At 43.1% G+C, this 18,116-nt stretch overlaps 1 protein-coding gene across 2 annotated transcripts; it reads right to left on the reverse strand.

Annotated features, from left to right (window-relative positions):
- Positions 1–1,800: 1,800 nt before the first annotated feature.
- zc3h4 (zinc finger CCCH-type containing 4) lies at positions 1,801–17,467 on the reverse strand. 2 transcript variants are annotated; one of them, XM_055028659.1, is made up of 14 exons: positions 17,171–17,467; positions 12,806–13,109; positions 12,626–12,733; positions 11,892–12,090; positions 11,161–11,306; positions 9,902–9,998; positions 9,680–9,816; positions 9,492–9,599; positions 8,729–8,840; positions 7,827–7,936; positions 6,641–7,104; positions 5,530–5,786; positions 5,219–5,446; positions 1,801–4,461 (listed from the first exon to the last, which is right to left on the reverse strand). In XM_055028659.1, the coding sequence occupies exons 1-14, from the start codon at positions 17,248–17,250 to the stop codon at positions 2,906–2,908; spliced, it is 3,906 nt and encodes a 1,301-aa protein (XP_054884634.1). In that variant the 5' UTR covers positions 17,251–17,467; the 3' UTR covers positions 1,801–2,905. The 2 variants fall into 2 exon arrangements, with proteins under 2 accessions (XP_054884634.1, XP_054884633.1); XM_055028658.1 differs by having other exon boundaries at positions 5,530–5,789.
- Between the last annotated feature and the right edge of the window lie 649 nt (positions 17,468–18,116).

Raw genomic sequence — 18,116 nt, forward strand, 5'->3', positions numbered from 1 at the left:
AGATGATTTCCAAGACTTTTCCCCATATTACACGTGAAACAATCAACCAGATCCACTGGCAGATTATTTCACTATAACTACATAATATGTTACAAGTGAAATAATCTTAATTTCAGCTCCAATATCTTGCTGAAAACCTACTTATAAGTTGGTTTTGTCTTATTTCAAACGTGTTGAGACATTTGCAATGGAAACTAGGCTGGAGGAGTAGCTGGTAAGATTTAGTGTTTTTGCAGTGGAGGATGCCAAACATCAGATTTGTGGCCGGGCGTGTTGCTGTGTGTTGCTGTGCATGTTGCATGTTGCTGTGTGTTGCTGTGCATGTTGCATGTTGCTGTGTGTGTTGCTGTGTGTGTTGCATGTTGCTGTGTGTGTTGCGTGTTGCTGTGTGTGTTGCTGTGTGTGTTGTGTGTGTGCTGTGCGTGCTGCATGTTGCTGTGCGTGTTGCATGTTGCTCTGCATGTTGCTGTGTGTGCTGCATGTTGCTGTGTGTGTTGCTGTGTGTGTTGCATGTTGCTGTGTGTGTTGCTGTGTGTGTTGCTGTGTGTGTTGCTGTGTGTGTTGCATGTTGCTGTGTGTGTTGCATGTTGCTGTGTGTGTTGCTGTGTGTGTTGCATGTTGCTGTGTGTGTTGCTGTGTGTGTTGCTGTGCGTGCTGCATGTTGCTCTGCATGTTGCTGTGTGTGTTGCTGTGTGTGTTGCATGTTGCTGTGTGTGTTGCATGTTGCTGTGTGTGTTGCATGTTGCTCTGCATGTTGCTGTGTGTGCTGCATGTTGCTGTGCGTGTTGCATGTTGCTGTGCGTGTTGCTGTGTGTGTTGCATGTTGCTGTGTGTGTTGCATGTTGCTCTGCATGTTGCTGTGTGTGCTGCATGTGTGTTGCTGTGTGTGTTGCTGTGTGTGTTGCTGTGTGTGTTGCTGTGTGTGTTGCATGTTGCTGTGTGTGTTGCTGTGTGTGTTGCATGTTGCTCTGCATGTTGCTGTGCGTGTTGCATGTTGCTGTGCGTGTTGCTGTGTGTGTTGCATGTTGCTGTGTGTGTTGCATGTTGCTCTGCATGTTGCTGTGTGTGTTGCATGTTGCTGTGCGTGTTGCATGTTGCTCTGCATGTTGCTGTGTGTGCTGCATGTTGCTGTGCGTGTTGCTGTGCGTGTTGCTGTGTGTGTTGCCCTTGCATGTTGCTGTGCGTGTTGCTGTGTGTGTTGCCCTTGCATGTTGCTGTGTGTGTTGCTGTGCGTGCTGCATGTTGCTCTGCATGTTGCTGTGCGTGTTGCTGTGTGTGTTGCATGTTGCTGTGTGTGTTGCATGTTGCTCTGCATGTTGCTGTGTGTGTTGCATGTTGCTCTGCATGTTGCTGTGTGTGTTGCATGTTGCTGTGCGTGTTGCCCTTGCATGTTGCTGTGCGTGCTACGAAGCCTTTGAGGTTGGGATGAATGCTCTGCCTTCCTGGAGCCGGCGCTGCAGGATGGGAGGGGAGCAGGAAGCCGGTCGTCAGAGGGATCACGCCAAACCGGAGAAACGGGCTCCTGATCCGAATCCACAGGACAAAAAACAAAACTTACTGAAAAAAAAACTAAAGGCTGAGGTTTTCAAGGTGAGGTCCGGGGGCCATGTGTGGTCCCTGAACTGATTTCTTGTGGCCGCCCAGATTACAATTCTGTCTAATTGATAAAAAATAATAATAATCTGCATAATTTCAGTTCTTAATAAATTTTTTTTCAGAGGTAGCAAAAAGTTTGGACACCAAACCATGGAAGAAGATAAAGAAGAGAATAAAGAGTTTGTTTTTCTTCCAATGACATCATTAGAGAAAACAGTTTTATTGTGATTTTAGGCATTCTTACATAAACACGCAAGATGAATCAGCTGAGGTAATAAAAATACAGAAAATAGAGTTTTTTTATCTTTCTGATCATGTCTGGACTTTATTTAAACACTTACATCCTCACCTAAATGTGTACAGTTAGAAAACTCCCTCCAATGATGTTAAAGATTCTGCTCAAATTTACAAAGAGAAGAAAAAAAACTACAACATAAAAATGTACAAAAAAACCCCCAAACAATAAATTCACTTTCCTGGCGAGATTCTAACAGGTAACAAAACGACTGCCTGCATCCGCTGATGTGTTGATTCAGAACCAGAATGGGTATAAAAAACAAAACAAAGAAATAAATTAAAATAAGTAACATTTGTACAGAAAAACGCATCGTTAGCAATTCTGGAAGCTGTTTTCGCTCTGAATCTGCACACAAAAGATCCATAATGTGAATCAAAACCAGCCGAGTGCGACAATCGAGACGATGAAGATTTATTTCTGTTCCTGGACAACAAAGTGACTGAAAAGGAATAAATTGGAGTAAAAGGAGGAAAAAAGAGGATGGTAATGTAACTGGATCACTGACCAAGCAGACTGAAGTTTGCTTTGACAAAATGTGTGAACTAAAATAAAACACGTTGAAGCAAAAGTTTTGCACAGTAAAAATAAATCAATCTAAGCCTCAGACAACAAGAGCTGACAGTGTCAAGAAGTATAAAAATAAATACTAAAAAATAAATCAGGCAGGTTATAGATTTATATTTAGATACTTTCATATCTTCCTCCAGAAAACATTAAAAAAAAAAAGAGTTTAAATACTCAGACTGAGGCGCGTTGACAGGATGTGATTGTTCCCAGAAGTTGGTGCTGAAGCGGCGCAGAAAAAGCTCAAATGTTCAGTAGAAACATTGATATCCGGCTTCGGAGGGTTTTACTCATCCATACGTTTAAAATAGAAACTTTTCTCTCAGTGCAGCGGCCCGAAACCCGGACGTTTGGGTCTTTCAGGCGGTTTCCACGGCCTCCTCGGTGCTTCACCGTCCAGTGACCGTAAAACCTGCGAGGCGCCTGATTGGCTCCCCGTTTCCATGGTCACTGGCAGAAAGGCGACGCCGTGGGGTCGAAGCCTTTGAACACGTCTTTCAGCGAAGCGTTGTCCTGCTCGGCGGCGGCCGGATCCGGCTGCGCCGGGCTGCTTCCTCCGAACGGGCTGCCGGCGCCGCCCGCTTTGGACGCCTGCTTCACCACGCCAAACAGCGACGGCACCGGCAGGTTGTGGACTCCCGCCGGCGCCGGGTCGGCGGCTCCCCCGGGAGCACCTGGCGACCCGGCGCCGGCAGCCGGACCTGTTTGGGAGGCGGAGTTCGGCGACGGAGCGGGTTTGGGTCGCGGCCGGTTGTAGCTGTTGTAGCGGTCGGTGCCTTGCTCTGAGCTCTTTTCCGGTTCCGGCTGGTCCAGAGCGGACTTCCGAACAAACAGCGGCTCTTTGGGTTTGGGTTTCGCCGCCGTCGGGTCGCTGGGTTTGGGCTCGGTGCTGGCCGAGTTGGGGGAGCCGCTGCTGGTACTGGGGCTGCTCGGTTTGTTAGTCCGTGGGTCATACAGGCTGATGCTGCTGAGCACGCTGGCGCCCCCTGGAGCCCCGGCGGGCCCGCTGCGGCCGGCACCCCCGGCAGACAGCAGCCGGGGGTCATAGGGCGCGATGCCCGGCGGGGAGGACGCGGGCGGAGCGGCCGGAGGAGGAGTCGGAGCAGACGGAGCCGGGTCCGGTTGCTTCAGCGCTGATTTCTGCGGCTGCAGGCGCGGGTCGGACGGAGGCTTGCGTACGCGGGGGTCGACGGGTTTGTCTGCGGGGGGCGGCTGAGCGAGCAGCGCCAAGGGGGGGGTGGGCGCGTGGGGCGGGGAGGAAGTCTGGGAGTTCACCGTCTTCAGGATGCGAGACAGCAGCTCAAAGTCTGGGAGGGTCGAGGAAGAGGAGGCGGAGGAGGAAGGGGCGGGCGGATCCTGCGGCTGCGTGGAGGCGGGCGGCTGGGTTCTGGTGAGGCGCGGGTCCGCCGGGGGGACGGGTGGGATGCCGGGCGGCAGCGGCAGCAGGTCCTGTTTGGGCGGCGGCAGCGGCAGCAGGTCTTCGGGCGACCAGGTGACGGTCTTGGCGAAGGCGGGTGTGTGCAGGACGATGTCCTTCTTGATGTGGCTAAACTGCTGCAGCTGCGAGCGCGGGTCCCTCAGCGCCATGCCCATCAGCGGGTCCAACGGGATCGGCACCGGCTTGTCCCGCAGGACCCGCTCCGTCTCCTCCTCCTCGGCTGCCGGGGCGGTGAGAGGCGGTGGCTTGTAGACCAACGCCGGCTCCACCTTGGCGGCTGCCAGCCTGGCTAGCCGTGGGTCGGTGGGCGGACCCAAAGACGCCGGCGCCGCCGGCTGGGCGCCGTCCACTGCGTGGGCCGACTCTGCGGCGCGCGCCAGGCGGGGGTCCCGGGCCAGACGGGGGTCCGCCGGGCGAGCCGCGGCCGCCTTCTGGAGGCGGGAGTCGCCGGGATGGCCGTCGGGTTTCTGGGTCGGCTGGGTCTGCTGGCGCAGCGTCTTCAAGATGGACGTCACGCTGCTGCTGCCGTCCTCATCCTCACTGGAGTACCAGTTCCCCGAGTCGCCTGGAAGAGAAAAAAAATCATTAAACTCATTAAAATAAAACTTTATTTCACAACTGAAGGGATTTCTGCTTCTCAACATGGAAACAATAAAAATAATCCCGGGTCATTGCTGCCATGTTTGATTGACTTTTTCTGTTTGCTTTTTCCAATCCTGTAATCAGATTACAGCTGATTACTGTAAAAAATATATATTTTTATTTAAAAAAATATATTTACATTTCTGTTGAAACCGCCACCATGTTCTAACAGTTTAACGCACAAAATATTGAGCTCCTCCCAATGCCAACTAGAACCAACTTCAATTAACATGAAACTAACCCGTAACTTTTCAGGTACAAGTCAATAATGAATAATACTGATAAAAGTGCTAGTTCTTGGCAGATTGTTTCACTCATAACTTGAACATTTTCATCCATTCTAAGGAAACACTGACTTAAAACCAGCTCCTATATTTCCAATATAAACTCGACCAGACAGTAAGATTTTGTGTTTTTGCATTGAAGTCACTGAGTTACTATTCATGTAATTTGACTTTTCAACTTTGACTCAGTTTAATGCAATGAGAGCAGAGTACAAACGCCCCCTGGTGGAGGACGGAGGCATTACCAATCTATCCCAGAACAAACTGACGAATGATCACAATTTCCTTCAATAAATAATAATAATAATCATAATTTTACAAGCTATCTTTCTTCAAAAATCCTCAAATTTGAAGCTGCCAGCCAGAGTCCAGCCAGAAGGATGGATTTTAAAATACCTTCCAGATCTTTGGTCTTTTCTGCTCCGCCCTCGGCCATCCTGCGAGCGCGCTCCTCCTCCTCCTGCTGTTTCTGCTGGATCCTCATGAACAGAACCCGCTGGGCAGGAGGCAGGAAGTCCGGCACGGAAATGCCTCCCTGGCCGGCCGGCGCCCCGTTAGCAGAACCGTCTCTGGGTCCTGGCGCTCCTCTGTCGTCCATGGCGGGAAAACTCTGAAACCTGTCGCCTGAGAGGGAAAAAGGAGGAAGTCGTGGCTTGTAAATGCATTATAATCATAACTTCCTGGTTTTATCTGTAAACCGTCCTCACCCTCCTGAACTCCCTCCATCTTCATCCCGTCCTGCTGATTGTAGAACTCGTTGAAGAAGTTTCCTCCTCCCGGCGGCGGTCCCGCCCCTCCGTCACTGCAGCCGAACCCTCCCATCATGGGGGCTCCGCCGGGCCCCAGGTTCTGCGATTCGGGGGGCATCATGCCGGCGGGTCCGGGGAAGCGGGGCGGAGCGGCTCCCGGGGCGCCCTGCGGTCCTGGGGGTGCGGTCTGAGCCGGACCGCTACTGGGAGCCTGGCTTCTGATGCAAACAAGAAATGTGTGATTCAACAAGTACGGAGCAGGATTCATGACAAAAATAAGAAAACTTTTTTTTCATTATTAAAAGATAAAAGTAAAACAAAAGCAACAGTCGGGTCTCATTTGGTCTTCTTTGTTACATTGAAATATGTCCAATAATTGTTGCTCTGTAAATATGATTTTACTAGAATTTCACTGAAATAGTGAAGTTCAAGGACTAATAACGAAAACATTTTGTTTTAAAGCCATGGGGAAAAAATGCCACCAATAACAAGATTTATCAAGTTTCTAAAGTATTTTTTTCAAAATTGTCTGACACAAATGGATCAAAAGAGTTCGCTTGTTAAATCCAGACTAAATAAATGTGAATATCCATTTAAAGAGGCAGTATTATGTGTTTTCCAGGCACCTACTGCCCTTTTATAGCACAATCAAGTAACTATCCTGACATCTGTTTTTATGAAAATAACTTGAAATTGGGCCTCTTGTTACTTTAAGAAAGTAATCCTCATTCAGGAAGCGATTCCAACATGGCTCCTCTATTAACCCTTTAACGTTTTTTCCAGCGTTGCTCTGAGCAGCAACTTCTATAATCAGCTCAGCTGTTCCACCAGGTGTTTGCTAATTGCTGCTGGCTAGTCTGAAGGAGCCGAGTGGGGGAGAACCTTTTTCTCAGAGGCGGGGCTATTTCTAGACATTTCTAGACATTGATCAAAGCAACGCTCCAGGTGTGCTTTTGATGAGGGAACACTTTATAACATGGTGTAAAGCTTAAAAAAGTCGATTTTACACGTTACTGCCCCTTTAAACAAACAAGCTGGAGTTCTTCCTGAAGCATCTCTGATCTCGTACCTGACAGCCAGTTTCTGGGCCAGTTGTCCGGTTGGCTGGACTTTAATCTCAAACAGCGAAGGGATCTTCTTCCCGGCCGAGGCCCCGGGCCCAGCAGCGGGCGGGGGCACCATGTGTGGGGAGGGGCAGCCGGGATTGGTGGGGGCTCCTCCTGGGAAGGGGCTTCCATCGGGACTGTGGACCGGGCCAACGGGGACGTTGGGCCCGGGGATGGGCGGAGGAACCGGTGGACCTTTGCCTTGAAGAGGAACCTGGCCGGGTCCTGGAGGACCCCCGAAGGCATCAGCCACAGGCCCGCCAAAGTCCCCGACCCCCATGTTGGCGTCCATGGAAACAGGGCGGGGAGGGGTGGGGAGCAGGCCGACTCCAGGAGGGGGTTTGGGAAGAGGGTTGATGCCCTGCTTCTTCAGCTCCTCCACCTCCTTTTCATCCTCGGCTCCAGCCTCAGCATCTTCTGCCAGCATCTGGACAGAAACACCAAAAACAAATCCACAGCTCAGTTATTCTGATGCCTGCGTGTTCACATGTATATGTTCACATGTATATGTTCACATGTATATATGTTCAAAAGGAAAGCTTTGCATGAATTAACCCGGTCGCTCAGCTGGATGCAGACAAGCAGCTGTCGCCTCATCGCAAGAGAACATGAGTGAAGAGGAATGTTTCTAAATGAACATTTGAAACAAAATGGCTTCCTTTCCTGAATAGAAAAACCTGGAAAACTGAGAATCTCAAATGTTTGGTTTGAGACAAATATTTTATGAACACATGCATGGAGCGGTCGTTTTTTCATATGGTGGTTGCCCAGGGCGCCATCAGAAAGGATGATGACCCAAAAATGACAAATTAAAACATACATTTATAAAATATCTCATCTATCAGCTGGCGCCTACAACTACTGTGTAGAGGATTAGCTGCTGTTGAGTCGTGGGAGACGACATTACCTGCTTTCTACTTACAAACAACAACAAACAAACACAAAAAGACAAACTGCTTGAATTTAATTGGTTGGAAGGACGGGCTTGAACAACTGCGTGCATATTTATAAATCAAACTTATGAAGGTGGTGATTAATCTGATTAGTTTTGTTAATGGATTGACAGCAGCAGCAAAACAAACGAATGTTAATAAGCCCTGCAGGAAGGCAGGGAGTTTTATGGTGTTATGCAGGGATGGATGCTCCCACCTTGTTGAGCAGCTCCTGCGTGTCGTCGTTGAGGTCTTCGTGGGAGAACATGCACTCGTCTCCGTTCACACAGTTTCCTGTGGTGTGGAACAGCTTGCATGGAAACTCACGTGAAGCTGGGAGTCAAGGAGAAACGACTGCATGGAGAAAACGTGAGCAGCGTCAAGCATGGAGGACGAGATTACAGCTTGTAATCAGGTCACAGTAGATCAGCCGGAGTAATTGTAATTAATTCATTAGATTATTGTTAAATTAATCGAGTCATTGATTAATCATTAACTGGAGTAAACAAACAAAAAAAACTGACATTTGCTGGCCAAAGGACATATTCAGAGAAGCTAAAAGTAGACAAAAAATATAAATTTTTATTTAAGATTTAAAAAATAAATGATTTGACCAAGAACTCCATTAAGCAACAGTTTTATCTTCAACTGGTCGAAATTCTACTTTCTACTTTCTCATTAAGCTCTTCTGCATCAAATTATTCATAATCAAATAGATCATTAACTTTACGCTGTATTTATGTCAGAAACATAATCAGTTGTGTGAGTTTGACTCTCACACTCAAACGGTAAATTTGCGCTCTTCACTGATTGCTCTGTTGCTTTGGAAAGCTAAAAGTGCCACAAATTTCTGCTTTTACAACACATGTGGTTATAAGATCAGGTAAAAAACACTGGCTCATGACTTAGGATGCTGCAAAATACTGCAAAAATCCCTTCAAAGTTCTGCTTTTTGCATTTTTGTATGACCACTGTCTGAAGAGTGAAAATTACGGCATGGCACTGAACAGCGCTTTGAACGCTGCCATACGTCACCATAAGCCGTCGTGCGTAATATTCCAGTGTTCAGTGACTGGAAAAGCAGCAGGAAGAGGTTCAAACGTTCCCAGTGAAGGATATCATGCATGTAGGGACAGTGGTCGGCGCGGGCGCAGAATCCAGTGATGTAGAATTTACACAGCTCCTTCTTCTTCGGCAGTTCAATATCATGGCTGAAGTTGCAGTGGTCCCCCTGGTGGTTGAATATGGTAAGTGTTGTTACATCACAAATACTATTAAAGCTGAAAGTATGTAAGGTAAGTCAAATACATTGTTTTACGTATCTGTTGAAACTGTCAGCATGTTGTGACAGTTTGGAATGAGACAGATAACCTGTGAAAAAAAATCTAACTCCTCTGCCTCTGTCTCCCATTGGTGACTTGAAACAACCAATCAGAGCCAGGAGGCAGGACTTAGCGCTGTCAATCATGCCCACTACAGCTTCTCCCCATCAGCAGATCCTGTTGTGAATGCTAGTGTTTGTTAGCATGGCCACAGATGACAGCAGATTTTCCTGTCATGGTGAATTGTTTCTCCACTATTTGTACATTTAGCAGCAGAATATTGATTGACAGCGATAAGACCCGCCTCTGGTTGCTTTTTGGTGCTTTTCCTCAGATGGTGATACTAGCTCAAGGAGGTTGTACTGATCTTCTCACAGATTATCTGTCCCATACTATCACGATACGGTGACATTTTTAACAAATATGTAAAAAAAAAAAAATTTTTTAAAGTTACATTCTGCAGATCTAATCTGAAATATTGGAACATTTTTAAACCAGTGATTTAAGAAGCTTTTACCAGAAGTTTTACATAAATAGTTTAAAGCGGAGGACACTCGTACCCAGGTGCATCTGCCCTCGATGTAGTACTTGCAGATGGCTTTTCCTTTCTTATCCTGGTGCTTTTCGTGGTGATGCCTCCTCCCTGCTCCTGGACCGTCGCCTCCATCCTGAGTCATGGAAGCAGCAGAAACCCGTTAGCCGCGTCAGACTTTGAAACGTGGGATTTGATAAGGACCGGTGAACGTACCCCGTTGTCCATGTCGCCGTTGTTGTCGTCGTCGTTGCCCATGTCGCCTCTTCCTCGCCCTCTGCTTCGGCCCTTCGCTCCTCGGATCATTCCTCTTCCTCCTTTCCCTCTGCCTCGACCGCGGCCTCCTTTCATTCCTGGACAAGAAACGTCAGATCAAAATTTATTCCTCCAGTCTGAGATCCAACGCAGCAAAGTAATGAGGTGGAAAACCCTGCCTACCTCTGCCTCTGTCTTTAGAGCGTTTGTAGTGGGTGAGTTCTTTGGAGTAGTCGTCATAATCATCGTCCCCCATGTTGTCATACTCTTCCTCTCCGTACTGAAGACAAAGAGTCACTTAAAAGTTGGATCTCAATGACGACATTCTTCACAAGTAAACTTTTAGACAATACAACACCAAACTCCAGGGTTTCATCCCGTTTGGATGTAATAAATCAACACAAAGTAGAAGGAAAACTATGCAAAGGCCTTTAGCAATAACCAATTAACTGGAGGATTAGAATAAACTGTTTATTTTGGATATTTAAAATGTCTTCCTGGTCCAGTGTTAAATGTTAATTGATCCCGTATCATTATGCCATTACTATTATATTACATTGAAAATGGCCTAAAATCACAATATTATCGTTTATCATAATAACTTCTGGGCCAATTTATCATCCTGATTTTTTCTTTTTCGTGGCAGGTCTAATTCCGCATCACTGAAATCTTTTACAGGCTGCACCGATTGAAATGAAAAAACTGCACATTCTGCACTTTTTTCATTCAACTACTAAAGTTTTTTATTGATACAATATTAGAAATGCAAAAACTAATTCAATTCCTTTTTTTTTAGAAAGAAGGTTTTTCTGTCTAAGATGCAAGATGTAAAGCGCTCATCTGTGGTGACAAATCCTCCTAGCATCCAGACAGTTCAGGGAACGTCCGATTATTTTTACCAATTAATAACTGGATGGCAAAATGTGATAATCAGAAACTAGAAGTTTCACCAGGTATTTAATGCAAAATTAACATAATTTTAATATAATTTGTGCATAATTATGGGTTTTATTCTTTCAACAAATGACATGTTCAGAGTCTATAGTCTCTAGTTAGCGATTAATATATTGCTAAATTAGTCGACGGTTATTTCAACAATTGATTAATCATAATTAATTGTTTCATGACTGATCAGAAGCCTATTGGGCTGTGCAGAGACACTCTGGTCAGAACTCGATGTATCAGGTTTTCCAGAGCCACACCCACCTGGTGACGCCTGGAAAACCTGGAAGGTTTGTAGCACAGTCTCTGTGAAGAGCTAGAGCTGAACTAGACTGATTACAAATGCACGCCACACTTTTCAGATTCTGTCTTGACAAATATTTTGGAAACGTTTCTAATTTTCCTTCCACTGCTTCGTGTTTTTCCGTTACATAACTTCTGATAAACAGCGGAGGAGACAAGCTGGAGTCGCAGGAGAGAGACGCTCAGTGACCCCTGACCTCCATGTCCTCTCCATATCCGTCCCCGTCGTCGTCTCCGCCCATCCTTCCAACTCGTCCGCCCCGTCCTCGGCCTCCTCCTCTGCCGCGCCTCCCTCCCCTCATTCCCCCGCGTCCTCTCAGGCTCTTCATGCGACCTCTGCCCCCTGCAGGAGACAAACAAAAGGGTTTCATTTCTTTGGATTTTCGTATATTTATCGATTATTCTGATGATTAATGTAGTGATCAGATTTTTCTTTTTTAATTGACACATTCAGCAGATACATGAAACATGCAAATAAACAAATAAGAAAATAAACATTGAATTCCCTAAAATGTAATAACTCAGCATTTTTTCAGTGAAAACTTGATTGGGAAAAAAATACTAATATTTCTGCTGGAAGTATACAATGTAGGGATGATCTCACTACAAACTGATAGTTAAAACTGAAGGATTTATTGGTTGAACATATTTGAAGACAAAGGTGTTTTTATTGTTTTTAGCTTCGATGGAAAACATTTAAAAACTATACTTATGTTTGTAGTTTTGACGTAATTAGTGCTGAGTGTGTTGTTCTTTCAGAAAATTACCTTTTTTTAAAGTTTGTATACTCCAGCGAACAATTAAACAATTAATAAATTAATAGATTAATCCCTAATCTAATCCAACCTTCATCTTTAATAATGTAAAAGCATAAATTGTTTTTATCTCATTTTATCCAGTAAGTTTGATCAGAAGTAAGGAAAAGAACCTCTTCCGCCGCGGCCGCCCTCCTTGGCCTTGCGGTACTGGTTGAGCTCCTTTGCGAAGTCGTCATACTCTTCATCGCCCATGTCTTCATCCTCCTCTCCCTCGTAGATGTCGTCTTCGTAGTCATCATAGCCACTGTAGCCCTGTTTGTCCATCTTCATGTAGCCGCCCTTCTTCGGCCCACCGTAGCCGCCATGAGACTGCGGACAGAAAACAACATTCACGAATCAGAAACATTTTTCTCCTGTCAGACAAACTTTAAACTATAAAACTTTGTTGGACAGGTTATGATATGGTCTATACAAATTGTGTTCATAACATTTTTTTACACAAAATTATTCCTAAATAGTGAGAGTTTAGTCTGCTCAGTTCTAATGATTTTGAGTTGCTTTAGTGCATCCTGTCACTTCAAATCCAAATCAGCTGCTGCTGACCACGCCCCCCAACTCATCGGCTGCAATCGCAAGTTAAAATGGCTGCAAACAGATGCAATTATACAACCGTACATTCTGGAAAAGCAGAAGTGGAGCCTTCTGCACAACCAACAAGAATATAGCAAATGGCTTCTGGATGGAAAGTCAGCAGCAAAACACTTGTGCTTTCCAGCAGCCATTGTACAGCACACCAAAAAACTGACTGAGCTTTTTTTTTTAATTAAACATTCAAGGAAGACCAAAATGTGCATAATGTGATGTTTGCATAATGTGTCCCCTTTAAAACGACACTAAAACTCACAGAGGAGGTGTACTGCGGACTGTAATCTCTGTACTTCCTCTTCTCGCTCGGACTGTAGTCAGAGTCATCGCTGAAGTCTGAGTGATCGTCATCAGAAGAAGCGTGTCGCTGTGAGGAGCAGAAAGCGATTATTACAGAAACAGAGAGGAAAGAAGGTTCCGCGGCTGAACGTCAACTCACTTTATGCTTGGCTTTGCGTTTCTTCTTGGACCTCCTCTTTTCTTTTTCCCGCTCCCGTTCCTTCTCTTTCTTCCGTTTCCTCTTGTGGCGGTGGGCGCGCTCGTCGTCAGAGGCGCTGCTCGGGTGGTGGTCTCGGCTTCGGCGAGGCCTGTCCGCCGCCACGTCTCCTCCTCCTTCGCCGGCGTCCTCGCCCCGGTCTCCGCCCGGTCCCGCCGCTGCAGACAAGCCCTGGCCCGCCTCCTCCTCCTCCATGTCCCCTGCATCGTCTTCCAACTCGCCCTCCTCCAGCTCTCCATCTTCAGGCCTGGGCATGAAAATGAATCACTTTTATTCCTGCTGTTCATTCTGACCTCATTATTCTGCCGTCTGAAGTTTAAACAGTCAAGTTTGGAGCCCAAATATTAGATGGAAAACAAGTACAGAGGCTTATAGAAAATTATTCATCAATAATCAATACCAGATATCTATTAGATTGAAGGTTTAAACTCTGTTTTAAACAAAGAGAAAACAAACACTTGATAGCTGGATAATGAATCAATTTTTAATGAAATTTTTGTTTGTGGATTTAATTTATGGAAAATCTGGATTTTTTTTTTTTAACCAATGCAGATCTTTGGTTTCCCTAGTAAAGAGCAAATGGCGGCCATATTGTTTGACAAGTGTTTCTTTTTAACAGCTTCTATTTATTTGTTTTTGAATTAATGTCTATGATGAGATATAAAGGTCAGGCTAAGATTTTATTTTTTTGAACAAAAACAAAGTCACAATTTTAGTTATAGTTGTACTAATATGAGAATAAAATCTTAATGTTACCAGAATAAAGTGGTAATTTTTCAAGCTTTTCTCTCATTAAAACAACTTTTTTTTCTCACAATTTTCAGGCATTCCTCTAAAATTGCGTCTTCATTCTGCTAATATTATGAATTTATTCTCTTAAACATTCTCATAGCCTCCTAATACTTTGTCAGACATATCACAGAAATAAAAAACTTTTTAAATTTTGTTTTTGTCATTTGTAATTTCTTTTCTTAGAAAAGCAAAAAGGGGAAAAAATAAGTTTAGGAAATAAAGTGGATATCTTATTTTCAATCTATAAGCTCTAACTCAGTGTTTTATTTAAACTCTGATCTTGACAATAACAAACCTATTTTTGTCTGAGGTTCTGGTCATTTGAGTTTTGGTCGTTTCATTCTAACGGTGCACCGATTGCAGTTTTCGGGCCGATCACTGATCTTTAAGAAGCCTGACCTCCTGATTCTGTTTTTGTCGGATACCAGCTTTTATTTTTCTGAAAATTCACTAAATATAGAGACAAAGTCACTGAGTTGGTTTCTCACGCAAGTATCGGCCGATTGTCAATCTTCCAAAGTTAAAGGAATCGGAATTAATTGATTTACTGTCACAAAAAAAATGAATTAATCAGATGAAGAAGTGAAATTAATTTAATAATAGAAAATCCTTAATAATAGCAAGTCTTAAATGTTTTTCTATTCGGAGCCGAATGATTAATACTTTTTGAGGGGCGATTTTGTTTACAGAAACTTTATAATGCATTATATTTAGGATTTAGGTTTTGTTATGTTTTAATTTGAAACATTTTATTTATAGTGAATATTTAAAATGTCTTCCAGTCCTAGTTTTAAATGCACTTTAGAAAATAAAGTTTATTGACCTTTGAGAATATATTCTTGCATTATTATTCCATTATGATTATATTACTTCAAAATGATCTCAAAACAGTATTATTATTTATCGCCACAGACGTCAGAAACACTAAAGACATGTTAGAGGTTTCAAAATGTCACAAACATCCAGTAAATGCTGAATTAAAATGTTCATGTTCCTAATTTCAAAATTGGGACGAGATTTTCTGAATTAATTCTATACACAATTAATAAAAAATAAAAATATGGTGCAAGATTACAGTTTTATGAAGAGGCGTTAATATTGACATTTTAACTCAGACACACAAAGCACATTAAAGCCTTTCTGGAGCTCCGTATCAGAGTATTAATACATCATATTAAACATTTCACACACAAACAGCCAAAGCAGCAAAGTTCAGAGATTTGAAACAGCAGGTGGTTCAGTTGCTCTACTTTGGAACAAAATGTCAACCATCTCTGCAAAACACACCACAACCCTAATATTCAGAGGGTATTCTCTCCATCAAAACAAACAAACACTCATCTGCTGTCACATTACCACAAATTTATGCTTCTAAATAGTTATATTCAAAGTTGCGGTTTAAAAATTACACTGATCAATTTTTCAGCCTTGTGAACACAGTTCAAAACAAAAGAAATGCACATTTAAAGCTATAAAACATAAAGAATGCAAAGTGTATTCTGCAAATTTTGATTCAATAATTACAAATCTGAGTCTTTCCTACTTCAGCAATGCCAGCTAACTTTTTCTCCACCAGTAGATCTCGACTATTTCACTAACGGCACAAAGACGAGACACAAAGTAATGGCTCCTGTCACAGCAGAGGGGCTTAGCAGCATTACATGAGCTGATTTTTATGAATAGGAAAGGGATGGCTGGGATCAACTATGGACAAACCAGCGGCAACAACTGGTGCTACGCACACATCACCTGATGCCAATCAAACTCCCAAAGCTCAGAAACCTAACATGTAATAAAAACAGCTCACAATAACCAATCCAATCCAGAACTAAAAAGCTGATATTCACTCAATGGGTCATTTATTACTCTATGCACAAGCAGAAAGAGTTTCAAGTTTTAGCAAACACTGCGCCAACCTCTAAATTCTTACACCTTTTTGCTTTGCTCCACTTTCCTTCTACTGTCAAAGCTCCTGTAATAATCATGTAAGCCTTGATTAAAATGGGGAGATACTTACAGTGATGGGTTTTCTTCACAAAAACCAGAGAAAAATAAGTTTTCCCTACTTTGCTAAGGACTCTAGTCTAGTAGGGGTGGTGAGCAGGGATTGTAAGTGGGCACTTTTGGAGAAAGGAAGGTTAGTGTTTGACTTTAAACACTCCGGGATGCTTTGCAGACATTTTGGGGGAGATTTATGGGGGTGCATGGGTGAAGAAAGGGGACAGGTTAGGCTAACACACTGTACTGAAGTTAGCTTCTGATTAGAACCTTTATTAAAGGGCTGGTTCACTGCTGTTAGGGAGTATAAACAACTTTTAATCTGCTCCAAAGTAAAAACAAAATTACTTAAGACAAATCATATGTGAGCTTATACATTATACATCAATTACAGACACCATTTAATACGTAGTTTGTTGACAAAAAGGGAGGTTAGAGTGATGCTTTAGTGGTTAGGCCACCTGCAGCAAGTTTTTGACACCAAAATGTGTTCTTAATATGAATATAGAATAGCTCAGAGAAGGCTTAGCCAATTTTGGTATTTAACATTTTTGATTAGTGTACCAAACCCTAAAGTCAATGAAAAAAGAACCTTTTGTTTCCCAAGTGCCAAGTCAGAAGCTAACTTCAGAGTCGTGACAAATGTCCTTAGTGACTGTAATAATATTCAATCGATACTTGTAAAAAAATTTAATAAAAAAATTACCTTTAAGGTTTTAGGAGCACGACTGGAAGAATTTAAATTCTTCGTTTGTCCCAAAGCGGTGATATCAAAACGCCCGGATGAAACTGCGTAGTTTTTGTAGCGGCGGTTGCTTTTCAAAACGTCGAAAAGTGTGGAATTTCAGAAATATTTTGATCGTACCATTTTAATCAAATAAAAGTAAAAATTGTCAAAAAAACAAGAAGTTTGCTATCGATACAACAAATGAATAACGCCGCGAACGCAACGTGAGCAAATTTCCAAATGTCTAACCCGATTAGCCGTTAGCTTAGCAATTAGCTTGTTGCTAAGCTAAAGCCAGGCCGACGGCTGGAGAAACTAACGGTCGGTTCTTTAGTTTTTAGATTTTCAACTCCGTTTACCTGCGAAGGCGAGGTTAACTCCGCATACAAATTAAAAACTGTTGAGAAATTTTCCAAATAACGGGAGAGCGCTCAATTTCCGAACTTGTAAGGTAATTAAAAGTATACCGTGACAGTGAAAAACTATAAATGATCAGCTGTTTCGACCTTGTCTTTTCCTTTTTGACATGATCGCTTGAATCGACTGGTCGCTGATTGTAATACTGTAATAAAATAGAGGGAGTAACGCTGTTCCAGTTGCTATTAGGCCTCCCAGTAGGCGATGCCGTGTCAACATGGCCGTTCTCTTTACCTCTGTACTCGTTTTCCAGAAAAGGCGAGTTTAATCCCTTTGACAGAAAAAAAAACAACAAAAAGAACCCCCGGGCTTTTGTGTAAAAGCACAGGACAAATAAATTAATTCATTTAAATATGACTGTAGAATTACTCGACCTTTCGTCAGTCAGAAGACTGTTGTGTTCGTGGTTGGTAGTTGGGGAGTTTGGATGGACAGTCATGCTTTCCACAGCCATTTCCTCTAGCTACATTGAGGAGCAAAAAAATTACAACTCGACGCTGGACTCTACTGGCTTATGCGTCACTTCACTAGGATCTACTTGTTTTTGTTTTAGGAAGAGATTCAGTTCATAGTAGGCAATTCTCCACTACAGTTGTAAGAGAAATATGCTGAAATTGAATCCTGACGTTCTCCGTCCTACTGTAGCGGTGTGAAATGACGACTGATACACTTAAAATGGACGACCGTCTTCTCCAAAGAGAAAGGGGCGGAGTTTTCCGAGAATGACGTACGCACATTCACGGATGTTACCGAAAGACAAACTTAGCGAGTGAAGTAAACCCTGAGTCTGACTCGCAGGCATGCATCGCAACTGTTCTCTTTGTGCAAAATTTAAATGATTGTTATTGTAGATACAGAAATGTATCAAAATTTTTTTTAAAAAGTCTTCATTGAACATAAACATAAAAATACTAGGCCACGGATTATGTCGGTCTATTTTTTATTTCAGTTATTTATATTCTTAACCACATTACGTTTTCTTCAAAACAGATCAAAAATATTGAAAAAAATAATTTAAAAAATCTTTCAAATCATTTTTTAAAATATGATATATGCTCTTTTTGTACGCATAATTTTGTTTTAAATTAATTTATTTTGGATTTGCCCGTACATATTAATTAAAGACTATATACATGTTTATTTTTATTTTTAACAACTTAAAATGAAAATCTATCATGCAAAATTGCTAAACTAATTTCACTAAAATAAAGTAATTGATTACAAATGAAAATTTGAAATTATGTTAAACATATGTCTGCATAAATGCACACAACCGCCCAGTAAAGTCTATGAGAAAATATGCCCAATCATAAAAAGATT

The sequence above is a fragment of the Poeciliopsis prolifica genome, unplaced genomic scaffold, assembly GCF_027474105.1.
Source record: "Poeciliopsis prolifica strain line A6 unplaced genomic scaffold, Auburn_PproV2 SCAFFOLD004, whole genome shotgun sequence".
Taxonomy (NCBI): domain Eukaryota; kingdom Metazoa; phylum Chordata; class Actinopteri; order Cyprinodontiformes; family Poeciliidae; genus Poeciliopsis; species Poeciliopsis prolifica.

Excerpts from the sequence above, each read along its gene's own strand:
- zc3h4 (XM_055028658.1), bottom strand. The coding sequence starts at position 17,250 with ATGGCTGTGGAAAGCATGACTGTCCATCCAAACTCCCCAACTACCAAC. Across the intron at positions 7,105-7,826 it reads CGCAGGAGCTGCTCAACAAG|ATGCTGGCAGAAGATGCTGA; the intron begins GTGGGAGCATCC and ends GTTTCTGTCCAG. Across the intron at positions 4,462-5,218 it reads AAAGACCAAAGATCTGGAAG|GCGACTCGGGGAACTGGTAC; the intron begins GTATTTTAAAAT and ends TTTCTCTTCCAG.